At 34.5% G+C, this 17,729-nt stretch overlaps 1 protein-coding gene across 1 annotated transcript in view; it reads left to right on the forward strand.

Annotated features, from left to right (window-relative positions):
• CCDC73 (coiled-coil domain containing 73) overlaps positions 1 to 17,729 on the forward strand; it is a 116,435-nt gene that overhangs the window by 96,321 nt on the left and 2,385 nt on the right. The window contains exons 13-16 of the mRNA XM_036086374.2: positions 1,708 to 1,842; positions 10,656 to 10,836; positions 12,363 to 13,865; positions 15,841 to 15,974. Coding sequence (XP_035942267.2) covers positions 1,708 to 1,842; positions 10,656 to 10,836; positions 12,363 to 13,865; positions 15,841 to 15,974 — 1,953 coding nt within the window. The remainder of the gene's footprint in view (positions 1 to 1,707; positions 1,843 to 10,655; positions 10,837 to 12,362; positions 13,866 to 15,840; positions 15,975 to 17,729) is intronic.

The following is a 17,729-nucleotide window of genomic DNA, read 5'->3' on the forward strand; positions in this document are numbered from 1 at the left end:
AGAACTATAGAAGAAGGCTAAAAAAAGAAAGAGTAGGGTGTGTGTGTGTGTGTTGGGGCAGGGTGGGAGGGGGAGCCTGGTAAGAACAGTGAGAAAGGTAGGAGGATAAAGGAAGAGTAATACCATGAAAACAAAGAAAAGAGGCTGTTCCAAGAACAAGTAGTCAATATAGTCATGCTACAGAGCTGTTAAATGATATGAAACTTGGGAAAAATCCTTTTGCTAATTTGCAGGTTATATCTGTGGGGTGGGGGGGAAATCTGTAGAACAGTGAGGGCACGAGTCAGGTTGTTAAGGAGTGATGGGAAGTTAGAATTTGAAAGTAGTCAAGTGTGGACTTTTATATTAAGGAAGTGGGAGGGGTGCCTGGTGGCTCAGTTCGTTAAGTGTCCAACTCTTGGTATCAGCTCAGTTCATGATCTCAGGGTTGTGAGATTGAGCCCTGCGTCATGCAACACTCTCAGTGGGGATTCTGCTTGAGGATTCTCTCCTTCTGCCCCTCCCCCAACCTATGCACACTCTCTCCTCTCTCTAAAATCTTTAAAAAAAAAAAGGAGAGAGACAGTAATTGGGTCAAGGAGAAAAATGAGTTAAGGCTGTCAGAAGAGCATATTCTTTTTGTAAGGTTTGTTTGTTCTAGTTCTATTTGTAAGGCTGAAGAGAACATGCTGGTATAGTGGGAAGGATTGTGAATAAGCAACAGAGAAAAGATTAGTGCTAGAACTAGGCCTTGAGGGGGATAGGAAAGGATGGGATAAAAAAACTCATGGAGAGTTGAGCCTTGGAAAAGAAGGACCTTGCACAGATAGATCTTTCAAAGGTTAAAAATAGATGAGATGAAGGGAAAGTAATAGGTGAGTTCATGTCTGTTAGCCTCTACAGGGACTCAGTGGCACTTACTTTGTCTTATATTTGAGGTTCCCAAGAAAGAGTACTCCCCCAAGAAAAAGATTATGAGATTTTAAATAGCCAGTGAAAGCCCCATTTATAGATGTAAATATTAGGCTGAAGTGTCAGTTATTTTTGCACTACTTAGTGCTCAATACTCGTCAGTCAGTTGAGTTAAGATCTGTATGTCTGATTTGCAACAAGAAAATAAAACTTCAAGAAAGTAATGAAGGTGTAACTTTTAGAGAATTTTAAAAATAATAATTTTTCATTTGTAACAAGAGGTCGGTTAATGTAGTAGTTAAGAATACAACCCATATATTTAGCTTTGGGTTTGGATCCCGACTATATCCACCTGATCTTGGCAAATTACTTAAACATATGTGAGCCTCACCTTTCTCACCTGTAAATTGGGGATATTTATGAGTATGAAATTATTATTAAGTACTCAGCCCAATTCAATAAATGGTAGCTCTCAATATTAGTAATTAGTTTGGGATCATTTTTATTTTTTTACTATTTCTAAAAGCTTGTGTTAATAAAATATCTCCATACAAAACATTTTTTTAAAAGATAGATTTATTTATTTGAGAGAGAGAGAGCACGAGAGCGGGGGGGGGGGGGGCAGAGGGAGAGGGAGAGAATCTCAAGCTGACTCCCTGCTGAGTGCAGAGGCTAACCCAGGGCTTAATCTCATGACCCTGAGATCATGACCTGAGCTGAAACCAAGAGTCTGATGCTCAACTGACTGAACCACCTAGGCGCCCCCATACAAAACACATTTACATAACTGTTCATTTTGGTTAAATTTTATGTTAGGTTGAAGAACTTAATGGAGAAATTAATGAAATTAAAAATGAGTTATCATCACTTAAAGAAACTCATATTAAGTTACAAGAACATTACAATGAATTATGTGATCAGAAGAAGTTTGAGGAAGACAAGAAGTTCCAGGTAAAGTTCAAGTGTTTGGGGGCTACAAAATTTAAAGAAATTAGGACTATTACTGATGATTTTCTCTCTGCTTTGTATTTTCAGTGTTTCAACTTTTAAAAAATGTAGTCTGTGATACATTTTCAGTTAATTTTTGTGTACAGTATAATATAAAGATTGAGGGTCATTTTTTGGACATGGATTTCCAGTTGTTCCAATACACACATTTTTTTAAAAAGACCTTTTTTCTCTCATTGTACCTTGGTATGTTCTTTGAAAATTAGTTGATCTAATATATGTGTGGATCTATTTCTGAATTCTTTTATTATGTTCCACTGATTATATGTTTATCATTAAGTCAGTATACAACACTGTGTTTATTGCTGTAGCTTTGTAAGAAGGCTTAAATGTGGTAGTGCAAGTCCTTGAATTTTTTTTTTCTTTTTCAAAATTGTTTTGGCTATTCTAAGTCCTTTGCATTTCCAGATAATTTTTAGAATCAGTTTGTCAATTTCTAAAAGACAAGTCTGTGGGATTTTGGGTTGTGTTGAATCTGTAGATTAATTTGTGAAGAATTGACATCTTATATTGAGTCCTCCAATTCATGAACATGGTATATCTTTACATTTATTTAGACATTCTTTAGTATCTTTCTCAGAAATGTTTTGTAATTTTCATTGTGTAAGTCTTTAAAATGTTTTGTGAAATTTATCCCTGAATGTTTCATGTTTTAGAATCCTATTATAAACAGTATTTTATTTTATTTTATTTTTTTTTAAGATTTTATTTATTTATTTGGCAGAGAGAGACACAGCGAGAGAGGGAACACAAGCAGGGGAAGTGGGAGAGGGAGAAGCAGGCTTCCCGCGGAGCGGGGAGCCCGATGCGGGGCTCGATCCCAGGACCCTGGGATCATGACCTGAGCCGAAGGCAGACGCCTAACGACTGAGCCACCCAGGCGCCCCTATAAACAGTATTTTAAAAGTTAATTTTTCTAATTGTTTCTTGCTAGTATATAGAAGTAAAATTTGATTTTTATACATTGACCTTGTATCCTGTTACCTTTTAAAATTTATTGTAATGGTAGGGGTTTTTTTTCCCCTAATTTTTGGGTTTTCTGTGTACATTATCATGTCATCTGTGAATTTAAGGAAGTTTTATTTCCTTCTGCTTTGTATGAATTTAACTTTTTTCTCAATTTATTACAGTAGCTAAGACCCTCTAGTACAATGTTGAATGAAAGTTGTGACAGTGGACTTGCTTGCCTTGTTCCTCCATTTCAGATGGAGAATTTTTAGTCTTTTACCATTTCATATGATGTTAGCTACAGGTTTTTTGTATATGTTTTCAGATTGAGGAAGTTTCCTTCTGTTCCTAGTTTGCTGAGTTTTTATCATGAATGGGTATTAAGTTTTGTGAAATGGTTTTTCTGTATTAATTGAGATAATAATTTTTTTCTTTATTCCTTTTAATATGTGGTTATTAACCAATTAATTACAGTAACTGATTTACAAATTTAAAATAACCTTGCATTCCTGAAATATGTATTTTCTTTTTTATAAATGGCTGGATGTAATTTGCTAATGCTATGTTAAGGATTTTGCATTGATTAGGAATACTGATCTGTAGGTTTTGTTTGTTCTTTCTTTGTATTCTTTTGGTCTGGTTTTCATATCAGAGTAATACTGACTTCATAAGATGAGTTAGAATGTGTTCCCTCCTCCTGAAAGAGTATTGTGTAGAATTGGTATTCTTTACTAAATATTAGATAGAATTTGCCAGTGAAGCTATCTATGCTTTTTCTTTGTGGGAATATTTTTAATAACAAATTCAGTATTATTTATAGGGCAGTTCACTCTATTTCTTCCTGTGTTGGTGTGCAGAAGAAAATAATTAACAGAGAGGCCCGTGAATGCTATCCTTAGAAAGGCCTGCTTATAAAGTTGGCCCTTGACTGACACCTGGAAACTTGGATCTGGAGAAGGTTCCCCACCATTACCTAACTGCCAGGAGTGGCTCACTGTGCCTAAACTGTTAGTCAAACATAGTGGTTTATCTGAACATCTGTTTTCTTACTGGGAGTCTGGAGTTCTAGTGCATGCTAGGCAGATAGTGCCTGCATGACCAGCACCCAAAAAAACCTTGAGCACTGAATCTCTGATGAGCTTACCTGGTGGATGAAAATTCACGCTTTTTGTCACAATTCACTGCTGCAGGGATTAAGCATTTCCTGTGTGACTCCACTGGGATGGGACTCTTGGAAGTTTGCACCTGGGTTGCTGCAGACTCCACCCTGATATGCATTTTCCCTGTGCTGTTTTTGCTTTGTATTCTTTTGCTGTAATAAATCTTAGTCATTAGTACAACTGTATACTGAGTCCTTTGACCTTCCTAGCAAGTCATGGAACCAGGGGGTAGTCTTAGAGACTTACACCACAGTCATTTTTGGTAATTTTTGTCTCTCCGGGAACTTGTCCTTTTCATCTGAGTTGTCAGATTTGTTGGCAGAGAGTTGCTCGTGATATTCCTTTATTATTACATTCCTCTCTAGGATCTGTACTGATTTCTTCTCTTTCATTTGTATTGTCCTGTCTTTCTTCTTCTTCCCACTCTTCCTCCTTTTTCTTCTTCCTCTCTCTCTCTCATTAATTTAGCTAGATTTTCAATTTTATTGGTCTTTTCAAAGAACCAGGTTTTGACTTCATTGATTTCCTTCTCATTTTTGTTAATTTACTATTTCATTGGCTTTTGCTATTAACTTATTTCCTTCATCATACTTTGGATTTGATATGCTTTTTTCTAGCTGCTTAACTTGGAAACTTAGATCATTGATTATTGGTCTTTCTTCTTTTCTAATATAAGCATATAAAGCTATAAATTTTCCTCAAAGCATTGTTATAGCTTCATTCCACAAATTCTGATATGTAGTGTTTCCATCCTTATTCATATTTTAGAATTCCTTTTGTAAGGTTTTCCTTGATCCATCGGTATGGGCATAAACCATATGGGTATGATCTATTACTGTTGTTTAATTTCCAAGTATTTGAGAATTTTCCAAATATCTTTGTTAGTGATTTCCAATATAATTTAGTTGTGGTCAGAGAACATTTTCTATAAGACTTTATTCCTTTTAAATATAAATATATCCTTTTAAATATAAATATCCTTTTAAAAAAGACTTGTTTTTTAGCCAAGCCTATTATCTATCTTGGTGAATATTTTTTTTTTCTTTTTTTAAAAGATTTTATTTATTTATTTAAGAGAGAGAGAATGCACACAAGGGGCGGGAGGGGCAGAGGCAGAGGGAGAAGCAGACTCCCTGCTAAACGGGGAGCCTAAGAGAGACACAGGACTCATCCCAGAGATGCAGGACTCGATCCCTGAGATCATGACCTGAGCTGCAGGCAGACGTTTAGCTGACTGAGCCACCCAGGCGCCCCTATCTTGGTGAATATTTCATGTGCCCTTGAAAAGAATGTGTATTCTGTTATTGGTAGGTTGAATGTTTTATAAATGTCAGATCAGGCTGGTTGATAATATTGTTCAAGTCTTTTCTATCCCTACTGAATTTTTTGTATACTTGTTCTATCAATTAGTGGGAGAAGACTATTGAAATCTTTAATTATAACTGTGAATTTATCTTTCTTTTTTCAGTTCTCTCAGTTTTTGCTTCATGTGTTTTTAAGCTCTGTTATTAGGTGTATATACATTTATGATTGTTATGACTTCCTGATTAATTGATCCTTTTATCATTATGAAATATCCATATTTTTCCTAGAATATTTCTTGTCTTGAGATCTATTTTGTATAATATTAATACAGCTATTCCATCTTTTATGATTAGTGCTTGCATTACATGTCCTTTTCAATCCTGTGACTTTTTCTAATGGGAATATTCATAATTCCTTTATGTTGAGTAATGACATGAAGAAGTCTTTTATTTTCTCTTTGAGAACTGTTTCTTGCATTTTTTTTTTATTCTGGTAAAATATACATAAAATTTACTACTTAAACTATTTTTATGTGTGCAGTTCAGTGGCATTAAGTTCATTCATAAATGGGCATGGTTGTGTACCAATAAAAGTATATTTCCGAAAACAGTAGGCCAGAGTTGGCCCACTGGCCATAGTTTGCCAAGTGCTTTTCTAGAGTAATTGATCATAGTCTGCTTTTAAATAATATTATGTCAAATTCTCTGATTAGTAAGAAGCTTACAATACTATATTCTCATTTTCTGCTTCCTGGTTTTTGTGGTATTTTTATAATACACTTTACTTTTACATATGTTATCAACTCCACCATATATTGTTATTTATTTTATTTTAAATTGTTAATTACCTGGTTAAGAAAATGAAGAATTAGAGAAAACGTCTTTTACATTCACTCATATTTGCCATTTCAGGCACTCTTTATTCGCTTGTGTAGATCCAGGTTTCTAGCTGGTATCCTATTACTTCAGCTTGAAGAGTTTTCTTTAATATTTGTGCATGTGTGTGTAAGCGTGCACATGTGTGTGGACATCTGGTGAGGAATTCTTCAGCTTTTGTCTGGAAAAGTGTTTATTTCTCCTTAATTTTTAAAGGGTATTTTCACTGGATATAAAATTCTAGATGGACAGTTTTTTCTTTCATTCATTTGAAGATGCTGTTCCATTGTTGCTTGCATTGCATATTTTGCTTAGGATTTATTGAATGATTTGTGAATCTGTGGAATGATAGTTTTCATCAAATTTGGTGAATTTTTGGTCATTACTTCTTCAAAGATTTTTTTCTGTCTCATTCCTCTCCTTTAATGGGACTTCAACTACACATACATTACACTGCTTGATAGTGTCCCCCAGGTTATCAGGTGCTGCACATTGTTTTCAGTCTTTTTTCTCTGTCTTCTCCTATTGGGATTTTCTATTGTTCTGTGCCCTGAAGTCCAATTATCTTTTGTTTTAATATGTTTAATCTTGCTGTTAAGCCTATACAGTGAGTTTTTATTTCAGATAGTGTATATATCATCTCTAGAATTTGCATTTGATTCTTTTGGGGGGTATATTTTTCTTTTTATTATATTCATGTTGTTCTTTAAATCTTTGAATATTTATAATAGTTGTATTTTTTTTTTTTTTGCTAAATCCATCATCTCTGTCCTTTCTGTTTCTGTTGACATTTAAAATTACAATTCAATTGCATTAATTACAATTAATTGTAAGTACAGTGTTGCACAGTCTTCACCACTATTTCCAAGACTTTGTCATCATTCCCAAACTGAAACTGTGTAACCATTAACCAGTGACTCCCCACCTCCCCTCTCCCCAGCTTCTGGTAACCTCTAATTTACTTTCTGACTCTATGAGTTTGCCTATTCTATATATTTTATGTAAGTGGAATTGTGTAATATTTGTCCTTTATATCTGGCTTATTTCACTTAGCATGAGGTTTTCAGAGTTCACCCATGTTACAGCCTGTATTAGAACTTTATTCCTTTTTACAGCAGAATAATATTCCAGTGTATGGGTATACCACATTTTGTTTATCCATTCATCTGTTAATGACACTTGGGTTTTCACCTTTTGGCTATTGTGAATAATGCTGCTGAACACTGGCATTCAACCATCTGTTTGAGTCTCTGTTTTCAATTTTTGGGAGGTATATACGTAGGAGTGGATTTGCTGAGTCTATATTAAACCTTTCAAGAAACTGCCTTTTTTCTGTTTTAACTTAAATAGTGGATATCTTTCTAAGTCAGTAGAAATTGACATATATCACAGTTCCAATTGTATGAGTGAGATGTGCCATAATTAATTTATCCACTCCTCTATTGTAGGACATCCTTATACAAATATCTTTGTGTACTTTTGTGATTATTTCTTTAGGATAAATTTCCAGAAATAGTATTGCTGGATCAAAGAGCCTGCTCACTTATAATTTTGACACATATTGTGAGATTGCCTTCCAGAAAGATTGTTTATACTCCCACCAACCACATATAAAAATACCTGTATACCCAAACTCTGAATATTTACTTTAATCAGTTTTAATTTTCATTTTTATTTTAAACATACTCTTATGTTTGTCAATTATATTTATTTTGTGAGTTACTAGTTTATATTTTCCCATTTACAATTAAACATGCTCAGGTTTCTCTCATTTTACAAAGTACACATAGACTTATTTGATTCTGTGTCCATCTCTAAATACAAGTCTGTTGTCTCCCTGTAGTGTCAGGTTCAAACTCATACTCTTTAAATCTGAAAAGAGTGGTCTAATACTCTTTACTTCCATACTCTTTACTTCCCTCCTTCCCATTTATCCTTCAAATTAGGGCAATCTGGCTTCAACGCTCCCACTCCATCAAATGGACACTACTTCCAGAGGACATTTTTCAGTCCCTTTGGTAATGTACATTGAAACTCCTTCTTGAATACCTTTTCTCCTGTCATATTTCACTCATCTGTTTTCTTCCTACCTCTCAAACTGCTCTTTAAAGTGGAAATAATGTTATTCTTACCATTAATTAAGCAACCACGAGTTATATGCTTTATATACATAATTGAATTTAATCTTCACATTTTCATGTTATAGATGAGAAAATAGGCTCACAGTGTTTTAAGTATTGTAGGCAGACTCTAAGACAGCCCCAAGTGATTCCTATTCCATTTATTAGTGTTATTTTGTAATCCTCTCCCCGAGTCTGAGCTGAATTTAGTGACTTGTTTCTAATTAATAAAATACAGCAAAAGTGATATGATATCACTTCTGAGATTAGGTTTTAAGATGACTGTTGTTTCTGTCTTAGAGGGACCACTTAGAGACACCACTCAGTCTTTCTGTGCCTCTTTCTCTGAGCCCATGCAAGGTCCAGGCTATTTGCTAGAGATGCCACATTGTGAAGAGAGGCCCTAGGGGAAGAAAGGCCACATAGAAGAGAACTTAGGCACCCCACCCAACAGCCAGCACCAACTGCCAGCCATTGAGTGAGCTTTTTAGAAGCAGACCCTCCAGCCCCAGTTAAGGCTTCCAGTAATGATAACTTGCCTAGAACCTCATGAGGGACCCTGAGTCATCAAGCCAAGTCATTAATGAATTCCTGATTCATTGAAACTATGGCATAATAAATATTTGCTGTTTTATACCACTAAGTTTGGGTAATTTGTTACACAGCAATAGATAACTAATATCTTCTTCTAAGATTTCACACTTAGTAAGTACTGAAACCAGGATTTGAACCCGTATTTATCCAAGACTACAAAGCTCCTGGTAACTACCATACTGTTTTTGTCATTCTCCTTTGCAGATTTTTCCTTTGCAAGTTTCTCTTCTTCTGCCTCATCTGTGGATTTCATTAGCATTTTATCCTTTACCCTCTTTTTTCCCACAAAATATACTCTCACTAGTCTCATCAGCTTGTACATCTTCAGTTGCCATCTGTCTACCAATGATTTTCAAATTTACATTTCCAGGTAAATTTTCTCATAAGCTCCGGATTCATAAATCTGGATGTTCATTAGACATCTCCACCTTATTATCTTACTAACTTTTCACACTAAGCAGGTTCAAACAACCCATGACATTTTCATCCACACCTGCTACTACTCCTGTTTTCTAGTTGAGTAAATAACATCCACCAGTCACCTACATACCTAACCTGAACTCTGTGAATCAATCTTGACTCTCTTTCATATCCTATCATTCATCAAGTCCTGTTTATTGGCTCATAAATAATTTGTGTATCTATTCAGTTCTTCATCTCTAATGGTATCGCCTCGACTATGGCACTATCGACACTCTTGTGATGCATCTCTCTGCCTCATGCTGTCTCCCTTTAATTCAGTATTTTTCAGACTTCTAGGTGCAGCCTATTAGTGGTTCATGGAAATTAGTTTAGTGGTCTGTGACCAGCATTCTTTAAAAAATGAAATAAAGTAGCATAGAAAACAATGTAATCTCATTAAGAGTAGATATTTGGTGTGCTGTGTTGTAGAACATTTATTTCTCATTGCAGGTTTTAATCAATGAAGTTTAGAAAACATTAATCTATTCTTGATGCTGCAGCCAGAATGGTCTTTCCAATCAGATCATGTTTATTACCTTGTCTAAAACCCTTCAGTGACTTCTCATGGTATTCTTGGAACTCCTCCACATGCTGTATTTGGCCCTTAATGACCTGGGTGTAGCTTACCTCAAGCATCATCTCTCTCCATTCTCCCAGCAATATAAGCTCTAGCTGAAATAAATCCTTAGTAGTTCCATGGAAAGACTATAATCTTGCTTGCATCTGTATATGCCATTTGTTTTCCCTGGAGTGCCTCCTTATCCTCATCTAGATTATTCTTTTCCTGTCTTCCTCCTGGATTGTTTTTTGACGCTAGGGTCTGTAGGTTGCTCATCATTGTATCCGAAAGCTTAGTGCAGTGTTTCCATGGAGTATGTGCTGAATATGTACAGGGAATAAAAGGATGTTGAATTGATTCACTATTTTAAAGATACATAAAAATACCAAATACTTAAAACAATTCGCTAGCCACGACTACCTTGCTTTTAATAAAAGAGTGGTATTTTATTACATATAATGTGTGAGATTACATAATAATGTGGAATGCATGTTGAAAACCTCAAAGGGTCTCAATTTTGTTTAAATATGATAAACTATACAAAATGAGGTTAAACTGATCTTGTTACAAAGAGTAGTATATTAAATTTAGCAAGTCATTTGGCTTGCAAATAGAAATTGCTGAATGGTTGACCTGAAACACAGATTCTTTCATCAGCAGAATTTGTTCAGATGTCTTATACTACTTAACAATATGTTTTACATTAAAGGTATTTTTTTCCATTTTACATTAGAATATTCCAGAAGTAAATACTAAAAACAGTGAAATGTCAATGGAAAAATCAGAAAACATCATCATACAGAAATACAATTCTGGGCAAGGAATAAAGAAAGATACTTTGAGTTTTTGTTCAGATACTAACTACAGAGAGGAGGAGAAGAAAGAAGGTCCATTTATAGAAGTCATTATAGAAGGTAACCAGTTTATTGCTATTTTCTAATTTTATATATTGAGCACCCCCCCCCCCCGCCCAAAATAAAGGATCTGTCAAAGTGCTGTGCTAGGCCATCTATGGAATTTAGGGGAATATCAGTTACAGTCTTTGCTTTGAGAATCCTGTACTATATTTGAAGAAACACTTTTTCATTTGTATATGTCTTAAGACAGGCCTCTTTTGAGCTATTCTTTACAGTCAGTATTTTTGGGGAAAATTCTGTTTCTGTCTTATCATTTACTCCATGGCTTTTTGCACTGTTTTCTGCATTCACTGCTTTGTGGAGTGTGTTCTCTGGGATACGAATAACCTTCTGATACCAGACCTAGAGCACTTTTCTTAGTTCAGATGGCCTTTCTGTAACCATTGAAATAATTTACTAATTTGTCCATCTTGAAAAAGAATTGTTTATAAACACCATAAACTTAATTGTATGAAGGTTTTCAAACCTAGGCTGAACAACCACTTGGTGGAGACGTTGTAGAGAGAATGAATGGACTAAAGCCCTTCAAGTCCTGAATTTTGTATTCTAAATTTTAACCGTATGGAAATTTTGAAATCTATGGTTAAAACCCAGATGAATAAAATATGTGTCTTAAGTATTCTATACATTTGCCCAAAAGTATCTCCAAACTTTAAAATACTTAGAAGGTAATGAATAAAAAAGTGATGATTGTCTTGAAGAAACAGCTAGCAATTCTGGATCCTGTAGTTTAAAAAGAAGACCACAGGCCTAAAATGGAGTCTCTCGTGTTAAGAACCTCATGTCAGCAAACCAAAACTTAATACCTAACCAAACTGCAGCTTCAACCCCAGGAATGTAACCTTTAATCAGTCAACCTGGAATTTCCTAGTCGGCAATAAGAAATCCATTGATAGACCTCTTCCTTTCCCCTTAGGAGGGCGACCTTGCCTAAAACAATGTATTCTTTGCTAATAATTTCCTTTTTCCACTCATTCGCTACCTTTAAAAACCTTTCCTTTTCTTCTGTAGCTCACTGGGGCTCTTTTCTCTTTGCTAGATAGGATGCTGATTCAATGAATCATTTAATAAAACCAATTAGATCTTCAGATTTCCTTGGTTAAATATTTGTTTGACAGTAGTAATAGAAATTAGAGTCTAACTTGTTAGGATAAATTCATTTTTATTTACTTGGCTGTGTGTTTACATGGAATTGTACTGTATGCTCAAAAGGAAGTGTAACAGACTAGAAAACTAAAAACCATTTCCTAATACCCTCAACTTACTTCCCTCTTTTTAAACCAAAAATACTTTTGCTGTTATGAAATAAAAATTTAATATGAGTAGAGCCAAATATTTAGCATGCTAAATATATATTATGACCAAGGGAACTCAGTATTTAGTAAAATTGGTATAATGTTTGTGTAATGGCCAATGAAATATTTAAGGCTAAATATGTTTTTACATAAATAGGTAATACATTATATCTTATAAAAGCAGGTTTTAGTGTATAATATAAAAATACTGTGTTCTCATCATGACAGATTTACAGCTCTTTGAAAAAAGCTCAAAGAATGAAACTGATCCTGCTATATCTCAGGATAAAAATCAGAGTGAAATCTCCCTAAGCAAAACCCTTGGCACAGAAAAAGAACTAATTAGTCAAGGACAAACCTTGAATGTTACTGACTTTAGAAAAGCAGTTACTTCCGAAATAAAAGACAAGGTGGGTTCGGGAAAAGACAATGGATGTACAGAATTTAAGTCACCAAACAATTCTTTTTTAGTGGCAGATAGATCAATAGAAACAGAAAAGATACGCCTAGAAAGAACTGAAGGATTCGATCTTCACCATGCAGATGTCCATCTGGAGGTTGAAAATAACAGATCATCTAACAGTATCTTAAGTGAGATGATGGCTCACCATACAAATCAAAAGAAAGATGTTTCTGAAGATGAACCATTCAAACAATTCAGATTGCTTCCAGGGATTCAAGAAAATGCCACAGAGAAGGAACTTACAAATAGTGACCAAACCAAAGCAGATCTGGATTCATCTCTAAATGTAAAAAAGAATGCTGTTCAGTGTCAGAAATACAGTTTACAGGAGTCAAGTAATGTTATGTTAGATGATAAACAATGTAAAATAAACCAGATGCAACTGTTAAATACAAAAAGTGAGTGCAGTGTATTGCCATTTAAACAAACTTCAGTTTTTCAGCAGATCTGTAGTAATACTTCAGAGAAACCTGAACTAACTATTCCCTCTGATACAGCAACTAACCACCCCATTTCATCGGCTGCTTTCAGTGAGAATTTGAACGTACTTAAGAATTCAGATAAAAATGTTAATATTATGCCTATGTTGGTGAAACCCAACTCCAGCCCTAGTGAAAGAACTATATGGAAAAATCTGAATGAGATGCACACTAGTCAACTGAAGAACTGTTTGGGATATTTAGGAAACAGTGCAACCACTTCCCATCTTCAAGTTAAAAATGAGAATATACATACTTCACAAGCAAAAGACATGAAAACTGCTGTTCCTACGCAAACTTCCACAGAAATACAGTTTTCTAATAAAGAGAGTCAGATTGATGAGAATCAGATAACTGACGCCACAAAAAATGACCTCTTCCTTTTTGTGAATGTCAATGAAAGACAGCATTCATTGTTAGATAATACAGAGAAAACAGAGTCATTAAATGACATCGTTTCAGGAAAAATTTACAGTGAAGGACAGCTGGAAGAATCATGTTCATTTCACATAAAGCCATCTGGAGATTTAGTAAACAGAAGTGGAAGGTCAGCCTTTGATCTTTCAACTTCAGATAAAAAAACTGAGAAAATTCCAGTATATGTGAATTTCTTAGACCCTAGTCCTTGGTCAAAAGTAAATCAAACTAAAAGTCAAACACTGAGCACTTCAACTTCTAGCATTCCTTTGTTGAAGGAGAGACCAGTAGGCCCATCAGAAAACAAAAATATGGTTTCAATGACACTTTGTAAAAACGATGATGATGATATCAAGAAGGATATTGGACCAGGTAAGAAAACAATGTTTATGTTTTCTTTTAAAATTTGAATTTCTACTCCTTATTCCTGATAAAGGGGCTGTTTATGTTTAAAATGAAACCATTTAAAATGTATTTTTTTTTTTTTTTTACCTAAACCTAAGATACTCTATACATGTATATATGTAAAAGTAGGAAAGGTTTTATTTAAATGAGGGGATTTCTTTTCACCTAAATCTGAGCCGCTAATAGCAACATGTGCAAATGCATACTGGAAATTAAAAAAAATTTCACCAAGAAACTGGAAATAGCAGAAACAACCACAGGTCCAGGTCATTAATTTTAAATTAGCAACAACTATCTAATTGGAGTCTCGCAGTTGTTAAGGCTTCTGCCGGTGGGCACGTTTATTCCTTTTCATTCTATACTGAAAAACTTCCCTTATTTTCTTCTCCCAATTTTCTCCCTCTTTCCTTGATTTGTCTACTTCTAGCTTCCCTTCACCAGCACTAGAATCCAGCTTTCTTCATTTTATAAGCACTGTTGAGGTGTAACATTAATACATTTCATATCATTGATATTTGTAACTCAAACACTTTAAACGGGATCCCTTAGTTATGTACCAACATTAAAACATTCAGATATCCAACATTTCAGAGAATAGTGTATTCTAACCACCACATGAAATAAGTGTCCAAGTTTTGCTTTATAAAAATAGAGTAAAAAATAGGGGGAGAGGTAAATGGATGAATACATAGGACTTAACATTGATGGGTGTTTAAGCTGGGTGATTCCTAAGTTCATACTCTATTTTTGTGTTTGAAATTTTTCCCACCAAAAATATTTAAAAATAGAAATATACTACATATCACATATAAATGCTGTACAGATGTAACTTGAACAATGAACAACAGTTTAAGATTATCATGAAAAAAGTTTGCTCTACTAAAAGCAATCTCATATGAAAGTTATTGAGGTTGTTAAAGATATTCTTAGATTTTAAGGGAACTTTAACAGTGTGCTTTTAGACCCATTAAAGAAATGCAGATTACAAGAAAGCTTTGAATGGCCCTCAGAGCTACTGGATTCTTTAAAAAAAAGGCAACTGATAGAACTTTGAAGAGAAAAATTGGGAATTAAAAGCAAAATAAGCGTTATCAGGTTTACTAGCATAAATGGAGAGGTAATGCAGGGAAAAATAGAAACCACCAAAATACTGTAAAATCTCATTTTGCACACTATAATTTTCCTAATAAAATAAAATGTATTAACTTCAGAGTGCATTCATCTTGAACCTGTTGAATGCTGCAGTGAGGCAAGTGCTGTTAAGGCACTAGTCTCGTGTTTACCGTTTTCTCACAAGGCCTTTCTTGTAAGTTAAATCTCAATGATATAAATAAGTAAGGATGGAAAGGGAGATCTAAAATTCTGTACAAATTCAACTTGTAAAATATCCACTCATAAAAGATACAAGTATCTTTTAACCTTCAAAGCTGACATGTTTCTCTAAATCATTTTTATCTACTTATTAAATTCCAGTGACCCCTACTAGTCAGCCCGTTTGTTGTGCATCTTACTGTGGCCAGTTTCTTTATATTTTATAAATCTTTTAGTTGGTTCAGACTTTTTCCCATCAATCTTAACTGTTAAGATGGCTCACTTAATATGTTTACATCTGTGGCAATGCAATAACCAGGGGAATTAAGGTAACATTTTATGGAAGTTATTCTGTTTTAGAAGATATTTATACCGTTTCACTCATTTTAGCATGAAACCAGCACGTTCTAGAAAGTAGCAATAAAATTATGTTTTCTGAAATGAAATGCCTAATGTATATTAAGAGCAAAGTGAACGAAAACTACAAAATGTTCAAAGTAAAAACAAAATAGAAATTGTTGCTTTTTAAATAGAAAAGCATAGATAGGATCAGAGAAAAACAAGTTCAGTCACTAAAATGAGTGCCTGGAGAATAAAATTCAGTTGTTGCCATTTCCTCTTTGTCATCCAGATACTACCAGCATTAACAGAGTTGCTGACACTTTGAATAACTCGAGTATCCATCCAGATCCCAAGGGAGAGCCCAGTGAAGAGAGGAATGCAACTGCAAAGACTTTTTACGATTCTTCTTTTCCCACAGAACACGTAAGTCAATTAAAAATATTGCCGAGCAGACCTTAGTGAGCTAATTCTACAGATATGTGTAGAACTGTATGCATCTGGATGCTTTAAGACCTCACTGATCTCCAAAATAATATCAAGAGGGCAACATGGCACCATTTTTCACAATTAAGGTTGATGGAAAACAGCAGGAAAAAGTCACAGTGTATAAATCAAATAGATATAACCCAGCCTGTTTTGGGAAGGACAGCGTGAGGTAGTGTATTATGTATGTACTTTTATTTTTTAGTCACCTAAATTTAGGAGTAGTGGCATTTGGGCATTTAAAATTTTATCTTAATAAAAGATGCCTCAAAATAATGCAATCAATTAAGTTCCATTGTTCTTGATAGTGCTTTTAAGTAATTACATCATTTTGGGAAACTACTGCAAAGAAAGAAATTTAAATTATTTCCATAGTTAGAACACAGTATGCGAAGGGATCAAATATCCTTAATATATGTGATATCAAGTATGGATGTATATATATTTTAAGCAAAGTATTTGTAGAGATTACATGGCTCCACAAGTCCATTTGTCATATGACAAGCAACTAACTACAGCTGACCAGTTTTTTGGCAAAATTTACAAGTTATTTTTATCTCAGAGTGCAAAACTTGAGCATGAAAAAGCCTGTATTGTTCAAAATCTTAAAAACAGGCAATTACAGGTGTTAACTGCTAAAGGGTATAACCTAAAAAGGTTAGGAAAGATTACTTACAGAAAAAAACCAAGTGCACAGTGACAAATTTTAAAGTCACTGTATATTTTTTAAATTTTAGAGGTACACATAAACTTTCCCTTAGGACCTATAAAACAAAAATTACAGCACTAACACAGCCTTAACAAATAACAGCTTTTAACAATGTATTTTATTTTCCTTTTTAAATTAAGTTCATTTAAATTTTAAAATGCACCCCAGGCTGATATAAAGAAGACTGGTAACCTGGCTGGGGGAAATTTTACACCAAAGAGTAGATCTTTTAGGCAGAAAGAGGAGATACAGAGGTAATGAAGTGATTTTTAAAAGGAAGTGATAGGAAAGGAAGGAGCAAAGATATGTAGCAACATGTCTGGAATGAGAATTACTGCTGTAGGCTGCAAAACCTCAGTTAAGCCAAATATGACAAGTTGTTACGTGTAAACTTTGACACTACATCTTGTTTCTCCAGCCAATCCCTGCTCCTGCCCCTCCCACCAAGTAGGTAGTTAAGGGGAAAGAAACTAAAGCAGGTATGTGTAAATGTCTCTTTTCTCTCCATCATCAAGATAAAGTCAAGGATTCTGGAAAATTAGTAATTTGAACCTGTTATCAAATGCACCAAAATGCATCAAGCATTGTGAGAGACCCCATTAAATCATAAGACCATCAGTCAGTTTACCTCAAAATCGGCAACCTAAATTTAGATTTGATACATTTCTCTAGATCTATTCTCTATATTGCATGACTTACTTTCATTTTGGCCCTGTGAGCTAAATGATATATGTTGGGTACTTACATGCCATACATTATCAGAAATACACATTTATGCCCATTTTTATCCATTACCAGTTACTCTACAACAGCATTTTGCAACTAAACAGTGCTGATACTTTCGTTTTCATCTGTTACTTCACAAGAACATAGGCAATCAACTATGAACACAGCATCACCACAAGGATCAGAGGCTAAGAGTTCAAGGGGACTGTGGCTGACTGTAGAATTCTCAGGAGCCAAGCAGACCCATCCAAAAGGAGCAA

The sequence above is a fragment of the Halichoerus grypus genome, chromosome 11, assembly GCF_964656455.1.
Source record: "Halichoerus grypus chromosome 11, mHalGry1.hap1.1, whole genome shotgun sequence".
Taxonomy (NCBI): domain Eukaryota; kingdom Metazoa; phylum Chordata; class Mammalia; order Carnivora; family Phocidae; genus Halichoerus; species Halichoerus grypus.